This window comes from Gallus gallus, chromosome 10 (genome assembly GCF_016699485.2).
Source record: "Gallus gallus isolate bGalGal1 chromosome 10, bGalGal1.mat.broiler.GRCg7b, whole genome shotgun sequence".
Taxonomy (NCBI): domain Eukaryota; kingdom Metazoa; phylum Chordata; class Aves; order Galliformes; family Phasianidae; genus Gallus; species Gallus gallus.
The window spans coordinates 15,839,702-15,857,095 of NC_052541.1; the positions used below are offsets into that span (position 1 = coordinate 15,839,702).

The 17,394-nt window shown below is 51.3% G+C and overlaps 1 protein-coding gene and 2 long non-coding RNA genes across 9 annotated transcripts in view; 2 read left to right on the plus strand and 1 right to left on the minus strand.

Annotated features, from left to right (window-relative positions):
- Positions 1-1,194, plus strand: part of LOC121111590 — a 41,761-nt gene extending 40,567 nt beyond the window's left edge. The window contains exon 3 of the long non-coding RNA XR_006931069.1: positions 731-1,194. This is a non-coding gene — a long non-coding RNA (uncharacterized LOC121111590). The remainder of the gene's footprint in view (positions 1-730) is intronic.
- Positions 1-5,839, minus strand: part of LOC107054251 — a 30,187-nt gene extending 24,348 nt beyond the window's left edge. The window contains exon 1 of one of the 2 annotated variants that reach the window (XR_005862681.2): positions 5,727-5,839. This is a non-coding gene — a long non-coding RNA (uncharacterized LOC107054251). Of the gene's footprint in view, positions 1-4,666 lie in introns of both variants that reach the window. The other variant, XR_006931067.1, reaches the window with a different exon arrangement.
- NR2F2 (nuclear receptor subfamily 2 group F member 2) lies at positions 4,234-16,563 on the plus strand. 6 transcript variants are annotated; one of them, NM_001396109.1, is made up of 3 exons: positions 4,234-5,138; positions 11,321-11,848; positions 14,823-16,563. In NM_001396109.1, the coding sequence occupies exons 1-3, from the start codon at positions 5,096-5,098 to the stop codon at positions 15,095-15,097; spliced, it is 846 nt and encodes a 281-aa protein (NP_001383038.1). In that variant the 5' UTR covers positions 4,234-5,095; the 3' UTR covers positions 15,098-16,563. The 6 variants fall into 6 exon arrangements, with proteins under 6 accessions (NP_001383038.1, XP_046754833.1, NP_989752.1 ...); XM_046898877.1 differs by lacking the exon at positions 4,234-5,138 and adding an exon at positions 8,654-9,977 and having other exon boundaries at positions 11,300-11,848; NM_204421.2 differs by lacking the exon at positions 4,234-5,138 and adding an exon at positions 9,236-9,977.
- The last annotated feature ends 831 nt before the right edge of the window (positions 16,564-17,394 follow it).

Sequence of the window (17,394 nt, forward strand, 5' to 3'; positions counted from 1 at the left end):
TCGAATGGCAGTAATCTGTAGATTACATACTGCGAGCCTTGTCATTACGGGGATGGATAAAATGAGGTGGTTAAACCCTAAAATCCATTTTACTCACCACATTTTGCTTGAGGAGGGAGAGAAGGAGGGGAGGACAAACTTGGAAGAGAGGGTTTGAGCCCCTCGCACCGGAGCTGGGCTGTCCCCGCCTGGGGACACGGGCTGGGACCCCGCACCTTCACCCAGCGCCCGCTGCAGCCCCGCCGTCCCCTCGCTCCTGTCCCTTTTGTCCCCACGCTCGCAGTGTCTCAGCATTGCTCTACAGAGGCGACTTTTCTCTGCCTCTCTGTTTGCTCTGTAACATTTCTCGGCTCTGCTCGCCCCCCGTTTGCCTCTTTCATGTGCGTCCCTGGTTCCCCTCCAGCTGATGCGATTGTTTGGAAATGTGGGGCTTATCCCGTCCGTACCTTTGCCGGCTCTGATTAGATATTATTTTTTCATTGGCTCCACTACAGCGGGTTCCTCCCTTTAATCTCTCGATATATTTTCCCCCTCCCGGTATAACCAAATCCATGAAATTCACAGCCTCTCTCTTTGACACGACTGGCTCATCTAATCACTCCATATCGATTTCCCTAACTCTTTTCATCCAGCTGAAGACACATCTTAAAACACTCCAAGCCAGAGTGTGCTCTTTGCTTTATACACACTAATAAAATGATTTACCCTTCTCTCTCTGCTCTCCTCACAGGAGAAAATCGTTCAAGTCCCGGCTATTTGTGTGTGATCAGTAAATATTTAGTGTGGCGACATCTTCAGCTCCTCTCCTGATCAATACGCAACCCAACAGGAGGTGGACTATTGTCCGGGCAGTGACTCGCTGAGATCTCCTTCAGATGCATTCCTTGCCCCCATACCGTCTGTTATGATTTATCCTCGAAGGTAACGAGCAAAGAGAGAAATTAAGGCTGTAAAAGCTTCTGTCTCTAACCTGTTTACCGTGGTGTTAAGGCACCTAAGCGAAGAATGCCTTATTCATCCCCATCTCCCATCTCTACATGATGGTCTGGCACTTCCAAAACGCTGCTAGAAAATGAATGGGAAGGCAGGCAGCCGTCGCACGGGCGCTTCGCATCCCTGCATCCTTCTGTCCCCTCTCCCCCCGGCCCCTGGAGTGACAGCGGTGTCACATCAGGGCGAGACCCGCTCCCACCCCGCAGCATCCCGCGGGGGTCCCGCAGGGTGCGGGATGCGAGGTACCCCCCCCCCCCCCCCCGCTCCTCCCCGCTCTCCCTCCCGCAACTCTGCAGCCCCGGGTTCAGCCGAGGCAGGGCTGGGGCTGAGGGCTTTTTGTTTGTTTGTTTCTCCGGTTGGTTGGTTGGGGGGTTTTTGTAACGACTTGAAAAATCTGCAGCGAAGGAAAAAAAAATGGAAATGGAGCGGAGCTTAAAGCTCAGTTCCTGTGGTTACCCATACACGAGAGCTTTCCCAGGGTGATAAAATGGACAGAACGAGAAGTTCGCGCGAGCGCGCGCGTGTGTGTGCTTTACCCTGATCTGTTATTTCACTCCTGGGAAAGCCCGTGCCTCGGATAGGAAATCTTTCCCCTTGCAGTCACCCCGCGCCGCCGCTCAGTGCCCGCGGATGTCCGCGCAGCGCAGCGCAGCCCCGGCCGCGCGATGCCCGCCCCCAGCGCCGCGCTGGGTGCGCACCCCGATCCCGCACCCTGATCCCGCACCCCGATCCCGCACCCCGCGCCGCAGCCCCCGCCAGCGCCCAGCTGTTTGCTTTATTTCATGTGCATTTACACAGCAACCCCGGGTCGGAGGCATTTCTCTGTGTAAACGCACGCTGCGTGCATGCACGCTCCATAAATACATGGCTGTGTGTTAGAGATGTGCGACTGTTATTCAAATCTAAAACCGGCTACATCCACCTGTTAACTTTGTTTAGAAACCACTTTCACTAATGGCTTTTCGCTAACTTATTCAGTCCGTTACTCGAGTATAGGAGTCAATGGAGGGGAAAAATCCATATGAAAACCTGCTTACAGGCTCTCTTCGCGAGGACACTTTACACACCTTGCCCAGACAGGGCTCCTATAGAGCGCTTATCTCTCGAATATATCTTTATACTAATGCATACTTAATTGGTCTGTCTCGACTGTCCATATAAAACAATTTAATTAGGGTGCTTTCTGCTTTGGAAAGAAAGAAAAAAAATCTGCCCAGCATTTATTGTATTTAGCACCAATACAGGCAGAAAATGTTGCACAAGTTTTTGGTTGAAAGAGCACCTATGTGTCCATTGAAGGGCGTTGATCCGAAAAGACAGAGAGGACAAGTAAAATCGATTTGAAGCGACCCTCTCTGTCCCTTTCACACCATTCAGACACTCCATTCCTTCTAAGACAAAGACCCAGCGCCTTGGGAATGCTGGCAAAGGGGGAAAAAAAAGAGGAGGGGGAAAAGAAAAAAAAAAAAAAAAAAAAGGCTTCAATCCCCCCAAGCGAAAGGGAGAGCTCTGAAATTCCTTCATATCGCTGTTATTTCCCCCCCAAGATATGTTCAGCTCCAGGATTTTCTTCAATTCGGCGTCTAACGTTTCTGCTGTGAGGAATGTCCCTGTGAGGGAGGAGGTAATTATGGCTATTAGTGCTGCGAGCCCGGCCGCAGCCTTGGTCACTCGCAGGCTTTTGGGGTTAAAATAGCTCTCACCTCTGACCCTGCGGAGCAGAGCTGGAGCTATCGCCACAAGTTGGGCCAAAGTTTCCAAATGTGCGGCTGTGTGGCACCGGGGGGAGACTTCTCCCTGGAATTATTTTTGGTTGGGGTTTAAATCATCTTTAGGCTATTTAATTGCCTTTCCCTCCTCCGGTTTTTTGTTTTGTTTTGTTTTGTTTTTTTCTTTCTGTTCCAGCAATCTCCTTTGGAGAGGTGCGGGGGAAGAAAGCTCGAAATGTCCTTCTCCCACCACCTTTCCCTCTGCTCTTGCCATTTGGGTTTAATTTTCAACACGAAAATGGTCATCCCCAAACTGAGTTCCCAGGTCATCCTCCTCTTCTCTACGGAGCTCAGGAATAAAGGGGGGGGGAGAGAGGGGGGGGCACGGGGAGGGGTGACCTCCTCCCTTTAGTCTGTCCCCACTGCCACCACGACCCGCCGAGCAGGGGTCGTGCAGAAAAGGAGCATTTGCAAAAGGGGAGAAAGGACGGGAAGCGTGGGTTCACCTCCTCGCACCTTTCAAGCTCATCCTCTGCGAGGGGGCATCTGGGGGCCGAGGGGAACCGGGGGAGGGCACCCACAGCTGCGAGCATCCCTCTGGCAATAAGAAAAATGCATTCGAGTGAGATACGTCTCCATCTTCCATGTACTGATTAGGCTTAACAAGAGTGGAAACTTGTGTAGCCCATATTTATGGTATTAACGAGCAGTTAAAAGATTTATCCTTCTTCTGATCAATATTGTTCGTGCCCGGCCCCCCCGGCCCGGCCCCGGCCCTCCCCGAGGGCTGCAATGACAATTGCCTTCATACTTTTTCATCACTGTTCGAGGTGGCAAAACCCCATTGTAATTTTCATTAGCCCAGTAAACATGCAATTAACATGCAGCACTGTGGTTAACTTAATTCCCGTTTTAAGGCAAGGACAAGCAAGAAATGGAAGAGCGTTTGTTCCATTTGTCAAGTATGACACACTTCTTACCATAACAGTTTCTTAAAATAAAAGCTCGGCTCCCCACGACCACGACCACCACCCCTCTTTCCAGAAACCCCCCACACCGACACACACACACACGCACACACACACACACACACACACACACAAAAAGGAGCAGGAATCCATTAGTTGGAGAGTATTCTCCTGCCAAAGGCGGTGTAATGTATTCCAAATTTTCCCAAGCCCTCACTGTACTGGGGTCCCGTTTCCCCCCTGGGGAAGGGGCTGTGAGCTGATATTTCTCGTGGGTGAAGGATTCAGCATCCCCCGAACCGTATTTTTTAATAAAATAAAACAAACGTGCTTGCCATGTCTAGAAGTTGCCATGTTTGTGAAGGGGGTGGGGAAAATGTCTCCAAGGGTTTCAATTAGCAACAAATGATTATTGCAACGGATTTTTGGTAATGAAAAAATGTGGAGTACCTCTTTCTAGCTGGGATCTCAGGGGCAGTGAAAGAGCGGGGGGAGAGGAAGAGGAAGAGAAAGAGAAAGAGAGAGAGAGAAAGAGAGAGAGAGAGAGAGAGAGAGAAAGAGATTGCTGATTAGCTCGGATTCTTTCCCAACTTGCTGTAGCGTGTGCTTGCGTTCCCTGCCGACCCTACACAGGACACTATATATTTTTTCCCCTTCGGTGCATGTGTTGATAGTTCAGCCTGTAGTTGTTTGCGGTTGGCTTTTTTTTCTTTCTTTTCTTTTTTCTTTTTTTTTTTTTCCCCTGCCTGCCGGGGAGGGGGAAGGTGGGAAAGGGGGGGGCTGAAATCGGCCGCATCCATCCTCCCCCCACAGTCAGTAAGTTAGGAGATTTCCCTCTTTTTTTTTTTTTTTTTCCTCCCCAATTGGAAGGGTGGGTTGTGATTTTTTTTTTTTCCCCTAAGTCTCGCCTTTCCAGCTCCAAACAAGGTGTAGCGAGACGCTCTTCCTTCTAAGGAATGAAATGAGAGACAAGGATCACTCAAAGCCATCTCCTACCTTGGGCTTGGGGATTTTTTCTTAAAGGCGAGGCGCACATTCCTCAGCAGCTATGTTCAAAGCCCCCCCTGAAACCTTGTCTGTGTAAAGTTAGAGTGTGTTCAGGATTTTTTTTTCCTCTCTCCCAGGGCTGATCGCTAATAATACATCGAAAGCACTTCCCTTTAGGTTGTGGGAAATCTATTCCCTTCACCTTGCCTCCTTTTTTTTCTCCCCCTGAAGGCTGTAACTTTACTTTTTTTTTTTCCTTCTTCTTTTTTTTTTTTTTTTTTTTATCAGTTTGCACAATCGCTTAGATAAACACCACGAAGGAGACTTCTCTTTAATTACCCAACGCACATCTTTCTGGGGGGCAGACAGCGGTCTGATCATTTTTTTGTTGTTTGTTTGTTTCACCTGCCAAACTAAAGGAGAGGTAGAAAAAGGAAGATGCAAGCGATTTGGGACCTTGAACAAGGCAAATATGGTTTTGGTATGTTTACTTCTAGTTTTTTTTCTTCTTCTTTGACACTTTTTTTTTGCGGGCAATGTGTTGTGATTCTTGTGTTTCTCTTTTAAGGAAAACAAAAAATCCAAAAAAGCAAATGTTAGCTAACGTGCGTCTTAAACGATCGTTTCTAAGGTTACGTGGGTTGCTCTAAGGAGGGGAAGAGGGGAGGGGGGGAGACCCGAGGCTGTGTAATCGCAGCACCGCCAGTTAGCACGTCCTTTAGCTAAATAAAGAAATCAGCAAACAAACAAACAAGCCAGCAAACCCAACGACCGGGATCGGCTCCCAGGTCCGAGGCTGCGAAGTGCCTCAAAGTCATTCCCAAAGCGGCGGCCGGGGCTGGGGATGGGGCCGGGGCTGGGGCTGCGGGCGGGGACGGGGCTCTGCGATCGGACCGCGCCGGGGCTGCGGCTGGCAGCGCTTATAGATACAGATATAGATATATTTAAGGGGGGGGGGGTAGGGGGGGGAAAGGTCGGTGGGGAAGGTATAGCGCTAAGATCCCCTCTCTCTCCCCCTCCGGTCGCTTCCCTGGTTAAGTACAATGGAAAGAAGCTGGAATATACTCACCCTCCGAAGGTGTGGTTGGCGGCGCGGCGGAGGCTTTATGGCAGTTATTTATCCTTGCTTTATTACGGCAAAAGGCGCAGATCTGAGTTTAAGCAGCAAAAGTGTTTTGCTCTGACAGCCGCATGCGAGGCACGGTTCCTCGTTTAAAAAAAAAAATCACAAAACAGGAGCACCCCCCACCCCCCCATCCCTGACCACTATCCCTTAAAAATACCTATTCGGCACAGGGCTGGCAGGAACCCTGACGCAGAAATCTTATAGTCCGGTCTAGGAGTGCCCAAGCCAATTAATTTTAAATCCTTAGGAATTAATCAGATTAAAATGTACAGAAGTTTCATTCTCGTATGCATACGTGAGCCAAAAGTCGTTTCCCTTTAAGAGATCCTTTTCTTTTAAAGTTGAATTTTAGGCAGATAAGAGACTTACACTAGGGGGCAGCCAGATACTGTACTTGCTCCAATCTTAAGCAATTTTTTTTTCCTCTCTCACAGCATATGCTCTGATTTAGCACTGTAAATTTTTCAGAGGACCCAACTCTGACAGCCCCTGGTGATTTTCAAAGTACCACAAGCCAGTGGTTAAAAATTGCATTGACTTGGAAGTTCAGAGGCACACAATAGGAGCCACTTTCCCTATTCATGGAACTTCAGTGTGGTGGAAGAGAAAAACACACACATACTACATTGAGGGAGAAGAGGAATTCATTGAATTCTGTTAGACGTAACTGCTTTCCACTGAGTTCAGAGCGAAACTCGGTATTTGTTCGATGCTCTATTCATATTGCGATTTAATCTAGAAAGAATTAGAGGGCTGCGAGGCAGCTTTCTGCCAGGGAAGCGGCTTCCCTCTCTTCCTCCTTGTTTGAAAAACCCCAAGATTTACACCGGCTCTATCCCCAACTCTATTTTAGCAAAATAAATCCTTCCACTCCCTCTCATTACAATAAATTTACATCTGCAGTAAAATGGCAGGAGGGATGCGCTTATTTATTTGGAATAAAAACAATAGAGCCTTACTCCTAAACAGAGCGTTTCTATTGTGACGGGGCTCGGAGAAGGACAGCGGAGAATGTCCCCTTCTTCGCGAGGCGCTCGGGTCTCAAATAGGATTTAGCAAAATGAACCGTAGTTCATTTTTCCATTCACCCGCTCTGCCTCAGCCCACTCGCAAACAAATGGCAAAGCGGCGAATGGTGCTAATAGAGAGTTACACCGCTCCATCCCTCGAAGAGCAAATAGTTAATGCGGGGCATTCTTCATTAATGCTCGAGCAATCGGCGGCACGGCGGTGTATGAGCGTGTATCGGTGGCTTTGCATTGCTACGATCGTGTATTAATATCGTGGGTGCTGCGAAAACCGCGTTCCCTTCTGATTTCCGCGCCGAGGACGGTTTTTTAATGGTTTTGCACATGGCGAATTAATCCTGTTTACTTTGTCAGGTTCGAGGCAGGAAAGCCTTTATTTCTTTTTCATTCCTCGGGAAATCCAGCCTCAGCGGCAATGTGGGACCGTTCCGCGCCCCGTGCCCCATCCCTGCCCGGGGCTCAGCCCCTCTCCTTAGGGTCACTCGCGAGCCAGAAGGCGCTCGCACCCTTTTACCGGGGACAGACGCCTTTCCCCTTCCCGGACCTCGGGCACGGGTCGCTGTGCTCGGGCAGCGCCGTGTAACGGAGCCGCGGAGCATCCCCACCCGCGGGGTCCCGGCTCTGCGCCCGGCGAGCCCGCAGCTCCGCAGCACCTGCGGCCGCCAGCCGTGTTCCTGCGTGTGACACCGGGACGGAGCGCGGGGCGCGGAGCCCTTCGGATCCTACGGAGCCCTGCGGGGCTGCGGCCGTGCCCCGGGGGCGGCTCGGCTCCGGCTGCTCGCCGCCCGCTGGGTGCGAACGCGGCTTCCGTGCCCTCTCTCGGTCCGATCGCCGCTCTCAGCGCCCGTCGGCCGCGATACGGAGCCGAAGCCCCGCTCCGTGCGGGATGGCTCCCGCTGCGGCGGTGCTCTGAGGGCTGCGGTACTGCGTGGAGCGAGGAAAGAAAGGGAAATAGAAAGAGCACAAAGTTAGGGCTCTGAGACGGTGCGCGGCGCGGAGACGTGCGGGGAGAAGCGCCGCGCTGGGGCCGCGCGGAGGGCTCCGCAGGTGCCGCGGAGCGGAGCGGCCCGACCCGGCCCGACCCGGCCTCGCCCTGCCCCGCGCGGCCGCGCCGCGTGACCCCGAGGGCCCGCGCCGCGCGTTTGTGTCATTGCACTCCGCTTTCCCCTCCGCGTTCCCCTCCGCCGCCGCCCGCCGCCAGGTGAGCCCCGCGCGGGCTCCCGGAGCGGGGCTGAGCTCCGCGCGCGGCCCCACAGCGGCGGCCTTTAGGACCGCGCGGGGCGGGCGGGCGCGCGGCGGCGGCCATGGCAGGGGCCGCGCACAGAGGGCGTCGCGCGCGGCCCAATGAGGACCGACGGGGGCGGGCGCGCGCGGAGCTTTCGCCCAGTCAAACGCCGCCGGCTCGCCTTATAAGGCCGCGCGGTCGCCATGGCGACGTGCGCTAAGTTGCAGCAGTCGTGTCAAAGTTCACTCTCCCGCCAGCGGGGCGAGCGGCCGGCGGGGAGCGCGCACACCACCCGGCCGCGCCCCCGCGCCCCTCCCTCTCCCCTCTCTCCCTCCTCCTCCCACCGGGGGGGGGCGCGCTGGGGGAAGGGCCCGCGCTCCCCTCCCTCTCCCTCTCCCCCCTCCCTCGGGCTGAGGCGCGATGCTGCGCGCCGCGCCGTGATCCTTCCCTCTCCTCCTCCTCCTCCCGCTCCCCTCTTTTATCATCCCGCCCGGCTGGCGAGTTGACTCCTTCCCTCCCCCCCCCCCCCCCCCCCGCCCCGCCGCCCCCCTTTCCCTCCTTCCCCCCCCCCCCCCCCGCCCGCGCCGTGAGCACCGGCGGCGCGGAGGCGAGAGCCCACTTGCGAGGCGGCACAAGCAGCATAAGGCAGCAGCGGCGCGGCGGAGCCCGGGCGGCGGCAGCGAGGAGCGAGCGGCGAGCGGCGGCGGGGAGAATTAATAAAGCGGCCCCCCCATTAAAAAAAAAGCAAAAAAAAAATATAATAATAATAAAGAGAGACAGAGAGAGAGAGAGAGAGAAAGCAGCGAGCGCGGCGCGAGGAAGAATTAAAGAGAGGAAGAATTAAAGCCGGCGGAGGAGGAGGAGGAGGGAGGAGGAGAGACGGAGCGCGGAGAGAGGAGGAAAGAAAAAAAAAAAAAAAAAAAAGCCGCCCGCACACACAAAGCGGAGCGCGGCGGTGGATGTGGCTGCGGCGCGCAGGACTCGCGGCGAGAGCGGCCCCCAGCAGCCCCGCCGCCCGCCGCCCCGCGCCGCCCGCGGCCGCGGCGTTCCCCGGCTGTTCGTCCGCGCCTTGATGGCTTTCCTGAATGGCTGACGGCGAGCTGCCCTGGAGCTGGCCCCCCGGCACCACCCGCCTCTCCGCCGGCAACTCCGCTGCGGATCGGCGCTGAGAGCAGCGGGCACAGCGGCGAAGGGATTTCTTTTTTTTTTTTTTTTTTTTTTTTTTTTTCCTCTCTCTCTTTCTCTCTCCCTCTCCCCCCCCTCCCTTCCTCCCTTCGCTCTCCCCCGTGCTCGGCGCCGGGGAGCTCCGGAGAAAGGGGGAAAAAAATAAAAATTTTAAAGATATATCTTTTTTTTTTTTTTTTAAAGCAACAAAAGGGAGAGAGAGGGAAAGAGAAAGAAAGGAGGAGGAGAAAAAAAGCAAACTGCTGCAAAGCTGAGCTGCAGAGCAAAGCAAACAAACTTTGAAAATAAAGGGGGAACAGGAAGTTTGGCAACGGTGTCCAATAGATATGGCAATGGTAGTCGGTGCGTGGCGAGACCCCCAGGACGATGTGCCCGGAGCTCAGGGAACGCAGCCAGCGCCCGCCCCGCCGGTGCAGGGCCCCCCGGCCGGGACCCCGCACACCCCGCAGACCCCGGGGCCCGGCGGCCCCCCCAGCACGCCAGCGCAGAGCAACGCGGCGAGCCAGCAGAGCCAAGGGGACAAGCAGCAGCAGCAGCAGCACATTGAGTGCGTGGTTTGTGGGGACAAGTCTAGTGGCAAACACTACGGCCAGTTTACCTGCGAGGGTTGCAAGAGTTTCTTCAAGCGGAGTGTAAGGAGGAATCTCAGCTACACTTGTCGTGCCAACAGGAACTGTCCCATTGACCAGCACCACCGCAATCAGTGTCAGTACTGCCGCCTCAAAAAATGCCTCAAAGTTGGCATGAGACGGGAAGGTATTGGGATTTCATTTGTTTTGCAATTTTATTTTTTTCCTCACTCGCTGCCTCTTAGGTTTGCTTTTATTATTATTATTCTGATTATTTTGAATTATGACGATTATGCTTTTATTGTTAAGCTCCCTTCCCCCCCCCCTTCCCCCCCTCCCCAACCTCAACCCCACCACAACCCTCCCCCCCTCCCCAAATAAACTTTCTCTTCGTGAAAGAAAGAACCGTGGGAGGGGAGGAGGGGGCTCCCGCATGCTGCCCCGGAACCCACCGCGGCCGTCGCCGTGTGCCGGGGGGCGGCTGCTCGGGGACGGATTTCCACTCCGGAGCCGATGGCTCCGCCGGACGCTCGCTGTCCCCGCGGACCCCCCCTGCATGCTCGGGGCTCCCCGCTCGCATTCAGCCCCCGGCCCGCGGCTTAACCCAGGCGGTTCGAATTACGGTTACAATGGAACTCACCCTCCCGAGGGCTCTACAGCACTCCACTGTGGATTCCCAACCGGATTTTCCCTCCTCTAAAAACACATAGACACATCCCTCCCTCCGTGTGTGTGTGTGTGTGTGTGTGTACCGCCGTTTGCCTGCCTCTCCCCTCGCTCTGACCCCACTTTTCTCCTTCCTCCCTTCTCCCCGTCCTTCCTACGGGGGTGAGCAGCACCCAGAAGGAAGCGAGGGGCGATGGGGGCTTTGTGCTATAAAATTAGCCGGGAAATGTGAGCCCGCGGCCCCGCAGCGCGTCTGGACGCTGCTATGTAGGTTAAGGGTGAGGGGGCTCGGGACTTGCCGGGCTCCTCTTTGTGTTCCTGCGGGGGGAACCGGGCTCGGAGCGCGGCCGGCAGCGAGCAGAGCCCGAGCGCGGTGTCCGCCGTCCCCTCCCCGCCGTCCCCCTGTCCCCCGGCCCCTTTTTCTCTCTCCTTTTTTCCTCTCCCCGTGTCAATGTCTGAACAAAACGCCACAGGCCCGCTTGCACGGGAAGGTGCCGCCGGATAAAGCCCGGCCCTGGGGGGGAGGTGATGCTGGGGCTGCTCGCTCCTCGCTTTCTTTTTCTTTTTTTCTTCTCGGGGGTTGCGAAGTGTCGGTGCCCTCTGCCCCCTGGCCGGCCCTCTCCCCCAGCCCCAAATCGATAAAGCCGCTTCGGTCGGAATGAAGGAAAACACAAAGCGTGGCCGTAGGAGGGGTGGAAGGGGGGGGATCGCTGGGTCCTGCCGTGTGCGGGAGGTGAGGCTGTGCCGGGCCGGGGACGCGCTGGGCTCGGGCCGCGGCACGGCCGCACGGAGCGGGCTCGGGGCTGGCGGCGCTCGGAGCAATTCAGATATTAATAGCTGTAGTTTCTTCTTTATTCACTGCAGCGGTCCAGAGGGGCAGAATGCCACCCACACAGCCAACTCACGGTCAGTTCGCCTTGACAAACGGGGACCCTCTCAACTGCCATTCCTACCTATCCGGATATATCTCCCTTCTTCTGAGAGCAGAGCCCTACCCCACCTCCCGCTTTGGCAGTCAGTGCATGCAACCCAACAACATCATGGGCATCGAGAACATTTGCGAACTGGCAGCTCGGATGCTCTTCAGCGCGGTGGAGTGGGCCAGGAATATCCCCTTCTTCCCAGACCTGCAGATCACAGACCAGGTGGCCCTGCTCAGGCTGACCTGGAGCGAGTTGTTCGTGCTCAACGCCGCCCAGTGCTCCATGCCCCTCCACGTAGCCCCGCTGCTGGCAGCCGCCGGCCTCCACGCTTCGCCAATGTCTGCTGACCGAGTGGTCGCCTTTATGGACCACATACGAATCTTCCAAGAGCAAGTAGAAAAACTGAAAGCGTTGCATGTCGACTCCGCAGAATATAGCTGTTTAAAGGCCATAGTCCTCTTCACCTCAGGTAGGCAGCGTTTCTTTGCTCTCCCCTTCCTCCCCCTGCCCCTCCGAGAGGTGTTTGCTCTTTGCAAAGTGTTGCTGCCTTTGCCAGCCCCGCTGCCCTGCCAGGAGTGGGGCTGGGGGGCTACCCGCGGGGCCTCGGCTCTCAGCAGCCCCCCAGCGTGGGCTGCGGGGGGAAATAACCCATCACAACGATGAGAAATAGACGGAGAAGCGCACCCCGAGCCTCGCTGCGTCAGGCTGGGGAAGGGGGAAGAGGGGGCTCGGGGGGAGGCACCCATTCGCCACAAGAGACTGCGCTTTTCCCATTGAAAATAATATTTTATTTAACAGTCTAGCTCTGGGTTGTTGCATTTAATGACACGCATCCGAACAGCAGCAAAAATCTGTTTGATGTTGTTAAATACAAGGCGTCCTATCAGTGAAACCACTTTAAAAAGAGTATCATTTTATGGGCAGCCAGGAAGAGGGGGGGGGGAGGGGGGGAAAGCCCTGCAGGATTAAAAATTGAATTAAAAAAAAAATAAAAAAACTTAAATGCGCATAGCTGAGTTTAAAATATGTTCCCTGCCATCCCATAAAATAAAATAAATCAACTTCCCAAAGAGCTGTCTCTGATTGAAACAGAACGTGGCAGCGAGCAGTTCTGTGTCATTGGAGCTAAGGGGAAAAGTTTGCATTTGTACCCAGCAGGAGCTGCAGAGTGCAGAGCGAGGAGAGGGTGCGGAGGGATCATTACCATAAGCAGTCGGGGACAGCAGGAAAAAGTCAGAGCAGAGGGCAGGAGCTGCGCTCCGCCGAGCAGTTCCGGGCTGGCACAACGCGAGGAGCGCAGCTCGGGGCGCTGCTGGGATCATCAAAGCGGAGGGGGGAAAAATATGTGTCAACTTTTGCTGCCTCGAAATAGTGCATGAGTTATAAAGCAATAATTGAGTGCGTTGTGAAATCTAATTAGCTTGCACTAGAGTTTAACCTGGGTGAGTAATAAACCTGATATTAACTCCGGAGGCTAAATATTTTTATTATTATTATTATTATTATTTTTAAATCTGCTCGCTAATTTGCGTAATACGTGATCTCAGATCGCTAACTTGAAGGCTGCAGCCCTGCAAGTTCGGGGACGGAGTTTAAAAATCCCTAGATTTCTTCTGTAGCTCATTGGGAAGCTTGGGAAAGTGGCCACGCGATAAACATATGAATGGAAGCAGGACCTGTAAAATAATTACTCATCGGAGTTTTTTAAAGCCTGATATCAGGAAACAGGAAAAAAAAATGTAGTTTATGTGGGAAAAGGAGGGCTCACAATCCGCTCCTTGTTGTGTTAAAGGGGGTCTGGGGAACGAAGTCATTTTCTGGACTTTGTCCAGGTTCTGGGTCGTGACCTAAACTTCCTTTTATATATTATTGCTTTACACATTAAAAAAAAAAAAGAAAAAAAAAAAGCCTTCTCCTCCCAACCCCCCCCCCCCTTCAACCACTCGTGCTGAGGTCCTGGGGTGACCCACGAGCATCCACTGGGGGGGTCCCGCGTGGGGCCGCTGCTCGTGGGGCTCTGTTTGGGGTCCGGGCGCATCTGGGGACGCCCCGTGGGTCCCCCACACAGCCCCTGGGCTGCGGCCGCCCCGAGGAGCGGAGCCGAAACCTCTCCTTTCTCCCCAAATCACTTTATTATGATGATGATTATTATTTTTAGCCTTCTGAGAAAACAATCGTCCGATCCTGTCGTAACTGTTTAATTTATTGCTATTTTCCAAATGTGAGGCCTGGCGTGTAAATTGCCTCCCAACGAGATAAACGCTCCTTCTTATCTCGATGCTGGGGAGATAGCCCCGTGCACAAGGAGGGCTCTGCACACAGCTCCCCAATAACAGCACTGATGGAAAGCAGATGCACAGGGATGCACACACACACTCGATTTGCTCCTGCCTCTTATTTATTTATTTATTTTACACACACACACACACACACAGAAAGAAAAAGAAAAAAAAATAGAAGAAAAACACAACAACTGGGTTCTAATGACTCGCAGAATATGCATGTGTTAGCCCTGTGCCTAGGAAAGCCACAGGGAGGTCAGGTCACAACCTGTGCTCTTTCAGCACAGACGTCTCTGATTTAAAGGGAAGTTATTGTATTTTAGCGTATCAGGAAAAAAAAAATGTCCAGACCCTATCAGGGAGTTTTCTTCTTGTAAGGGCCTTTAGGTTTAAAAAGAAGAAGAAGAGGAAGAAAAAAAAAAAAAAAAAGAGGGGGGAGTCGAGGGGGGGAAGAAAGAAAGAGAAAAGAAAAGAGGGGGGAAAAGAAACAGCTCAAATGAACAGAGAGATCACAGTTTGCATGGCTGCCTCTGAATAGGCTAAACTGACAAGATCAGTTTTAAAGGGCCACTTAAATCAGTTTCAAAGACTGAAGAAAAACGCGTTGTCTTCTCTGGGGGAGAATCTGTTGCTGGATCCGGGGCGCCATTCTCTGCGACTGGGCCGGTTTTTTAGCGTTATGATGATGATTTCCATCACTGCCGTCAGCACGCCTTCCCATCGCACGCTTAGGCTCCCCACGCTTCTTTTCCAAGTGGGGGAGATAGAGCGGCTCCCCCTCCCCTCGCCTCCCGCCCCGCCCCGGCCTTTCCCCGCACACCGGAGGTGGGGGGACCCGGGCAGCGCCCCCCAGCACACGGCCCCGCTCCTACTGCTGCGGAGCCCCTCCAGGAGGGAGAGGTGTGGAAAAGGACAGAGATTGGCCCTATGGGTGATACCCACGGAGACTGTCGGGGGGCGAGGTGATGGCGCACGATCCGCGCTTCTTTCTAGAGATTAAAAAAAAAAAAGAAAAAAGAAAAAAAATCAAAATCAAAAAGAAAACTTTTTAATCTGATGATTGTTTTCTTTTTTTCTTTTCTTTCTTTTTTTTTTCCTTTCTTTTTTTTTTTCCTTTTTTTTTTTTTTTTTTTTTTTTTTTTTTAATACACTTTCTTCTAGATGCCTGTGGTCTCTCTGATGTAGCCCATGTTGAAAGTTTACAGGAGAAGTCACAGTGTGCTTTGGAAGAGTATGTTAGGAGCCAGTATCCCAACCAGCCAACACGATTCGGGAAGCTATTACTACGTCTCCCCTCCCTTCGCACTGTCTCCTCTTCTGTCATAGAGCAATTGTTTTTCGTCCGTTTGGTAGGTAAAACCCCCATAGAAACCCTAATCAGGGATATGTTACTGTCTGGCAGCAGTTTTAACTGGCCTTACATGTCCATTCAATAAAATATTCGAGAGAGAGAGAGAGAGAGAGAGAGAAAATAAAAAGAAAAAGAAAATACAAATTGAGAAGGGAGATGAGAGTGAAAGGAAAGCAAATGACATTTGGGTTCTGGTTGTTTCTTAAATTTCCTTCTGCTAAGAAAGGATGTAAAAGGATGTTACAAAGTTTGCAAAGTGAAGACAGGGGAAAAAAAATCATTAATGGACTGTGAATTTAAAAAAAAAAAAAGAGACTGTCACGTGAACTTTTACAGAATGCATTAAAAACTCCCGTGTCGCTCCGAAAATAAAAGTTGCTTCTTATCGTTTTTTGTACAAAACAATAAAAAAAATAATTAAAGAAAAAAAAAAGAGAGAAAAAAGAAAGAAAGAAAAAACAAAGGGAGGAAGCAGAAGGAAGGAGGCGGCGCTGGGCTTTTTCTTTTTTTCTTTTTTCTTCTTTTTTTTTTTTTCCTTTTCTTTTTTGGGGGGGTCAACTTTTTAAACAATTCTCGCTTAAAGTGCATTTAAAGGAAATTTGGAGAAAATGAGCAGAACGGAAGGAAGGAAGTCTTTTTTTTCCAAATTATTAATTGTCCTATGTGTCTATGTACCTATAGCTGTTCTTTTTTGTATTTTTCTGGTTTCAAACCAGTTTATTCTGTGGTTCTATAATAATTTTTGATATAATCTTGGCTTCTTTAAAAAACAAAAAAAAAACTAAAAAAAAAAAAAACTGTGTATCCTTAAAATATATGTTCTGAAAGAATTAAAACTGAGTCCACGAACGTATCGTATAGGAAGAAAGGAAAAGAGAGAGAGAGAGAGAGAGAGAAACACAAACTCAACATCACGGTGATGGAAGCGCACTTAAGGTGGTGACCCAAAATCTAAGCTTGAAGCTGAGAGAGCTATAATTATATAGACCCGAATGAACCACACGTGTCATACAGCTCCCCCCAAATCTCGGTTTTTTGATATTTCGGACAGAAAATGAACTGTGGGGATTATATTCTAGGTAGAAGGAACTGTGTCCAAGACACACTGCGGTTTTGATTTAAAAGCAAACAAACAAGCGAAGTGAACTTTTGTAATTTGAATTGGGTTCCACATAGTTCATCATGAATTGTTATTAAACTCCTCTATCTGTTTGTATATTTGCAAGCCCTTTGTATTATAATAATTGTTGATATTTTCCCTTTTTAAAAAATACCATTGAAATCAGCATGACAAAATAACACTGTTGGCACTTATAGATAACGTGATTGATTCAGTATCTTAGAGTTTACAGTTTTGTGTTAAAAAAAAAAAAACTGAAGGTTTTTTTTTGTTTTATTTTTTGTTTTATTTTTTGTTTTGTTTTTTAAGTGCAACATTTCTGTATACTGTAAAAGTTATAATAACTGAACTGTTTGGTCGAGTCTTTGTGTGTTATATTCCAAGGAAAATTGAAAGTATTCAGAAATTAAAATATTATTTGATATCTGAAACCTGTTTGGCTGTCATAAATGTCTTTCAGAAACCGCATTACTTCTCTATAGTTTGCAGTCATTTAGGCCCATAGGCGATTGATTTGTTTACTTGTCACAGTAAGTTTGTAGCAGATGTATTGTAGTGTATTTACCTGTTTAATTCCGGGCTGGGGGCGGAGGACTGAAGTTGGTGGTTGATCTGTGGTTTGAGGAAGTACCGTTCTGAAACGGTGAACCGGCAACCCCCCATTCATCCAATCCTCCTGGTAATTAAAAATGGATTTTCTGGAAGGAAAAAGAAAAAAAAAAAAAAAAAAGGAAAAAAAAGAGAAAAAAAAAAGGCCCTTATTTTTGTCACCCTGAAGTGCCTGCGTAGGAAAGGTATTGTTGTGAAGAAGTATTAGAAATCTGGAGATCAGTATCTATTTTATGATCAGAATGGGGCGAAAATCTTTTGTAAATGTCTGACATACGCGCACAAGATCATTCAAGCAAGGTAATAGCAGTATTGTAAATATAGGTCAGTTGTTTGCAATGAGTTTTCTTGAAGTACGTGTGATTTTTTTACAACGCTCTGTAGTTGCCATCTATCGTTGTCATTGAGAGGTCTTCAATTGGAGTGGCTGTAGCTTCTAGCACTGAGGAGTCGGTTTTTCATGTATATATCCCCTCCAGTGGATCGGTCTTTTTTGCTTTTTCCCTCGGACTGTACGAACGTGCCCACGGGTCGCCCCCCGCTCCCCGCACACGGCCACGCGCGGGCGGCCACGCAGCCCCGTCCCGCAGGGCCTCCCGCAGCGCCGCTCTCCCAGCGGGCAGAGCCGCAGCCGGGCAGCGCTCGGGGCGACG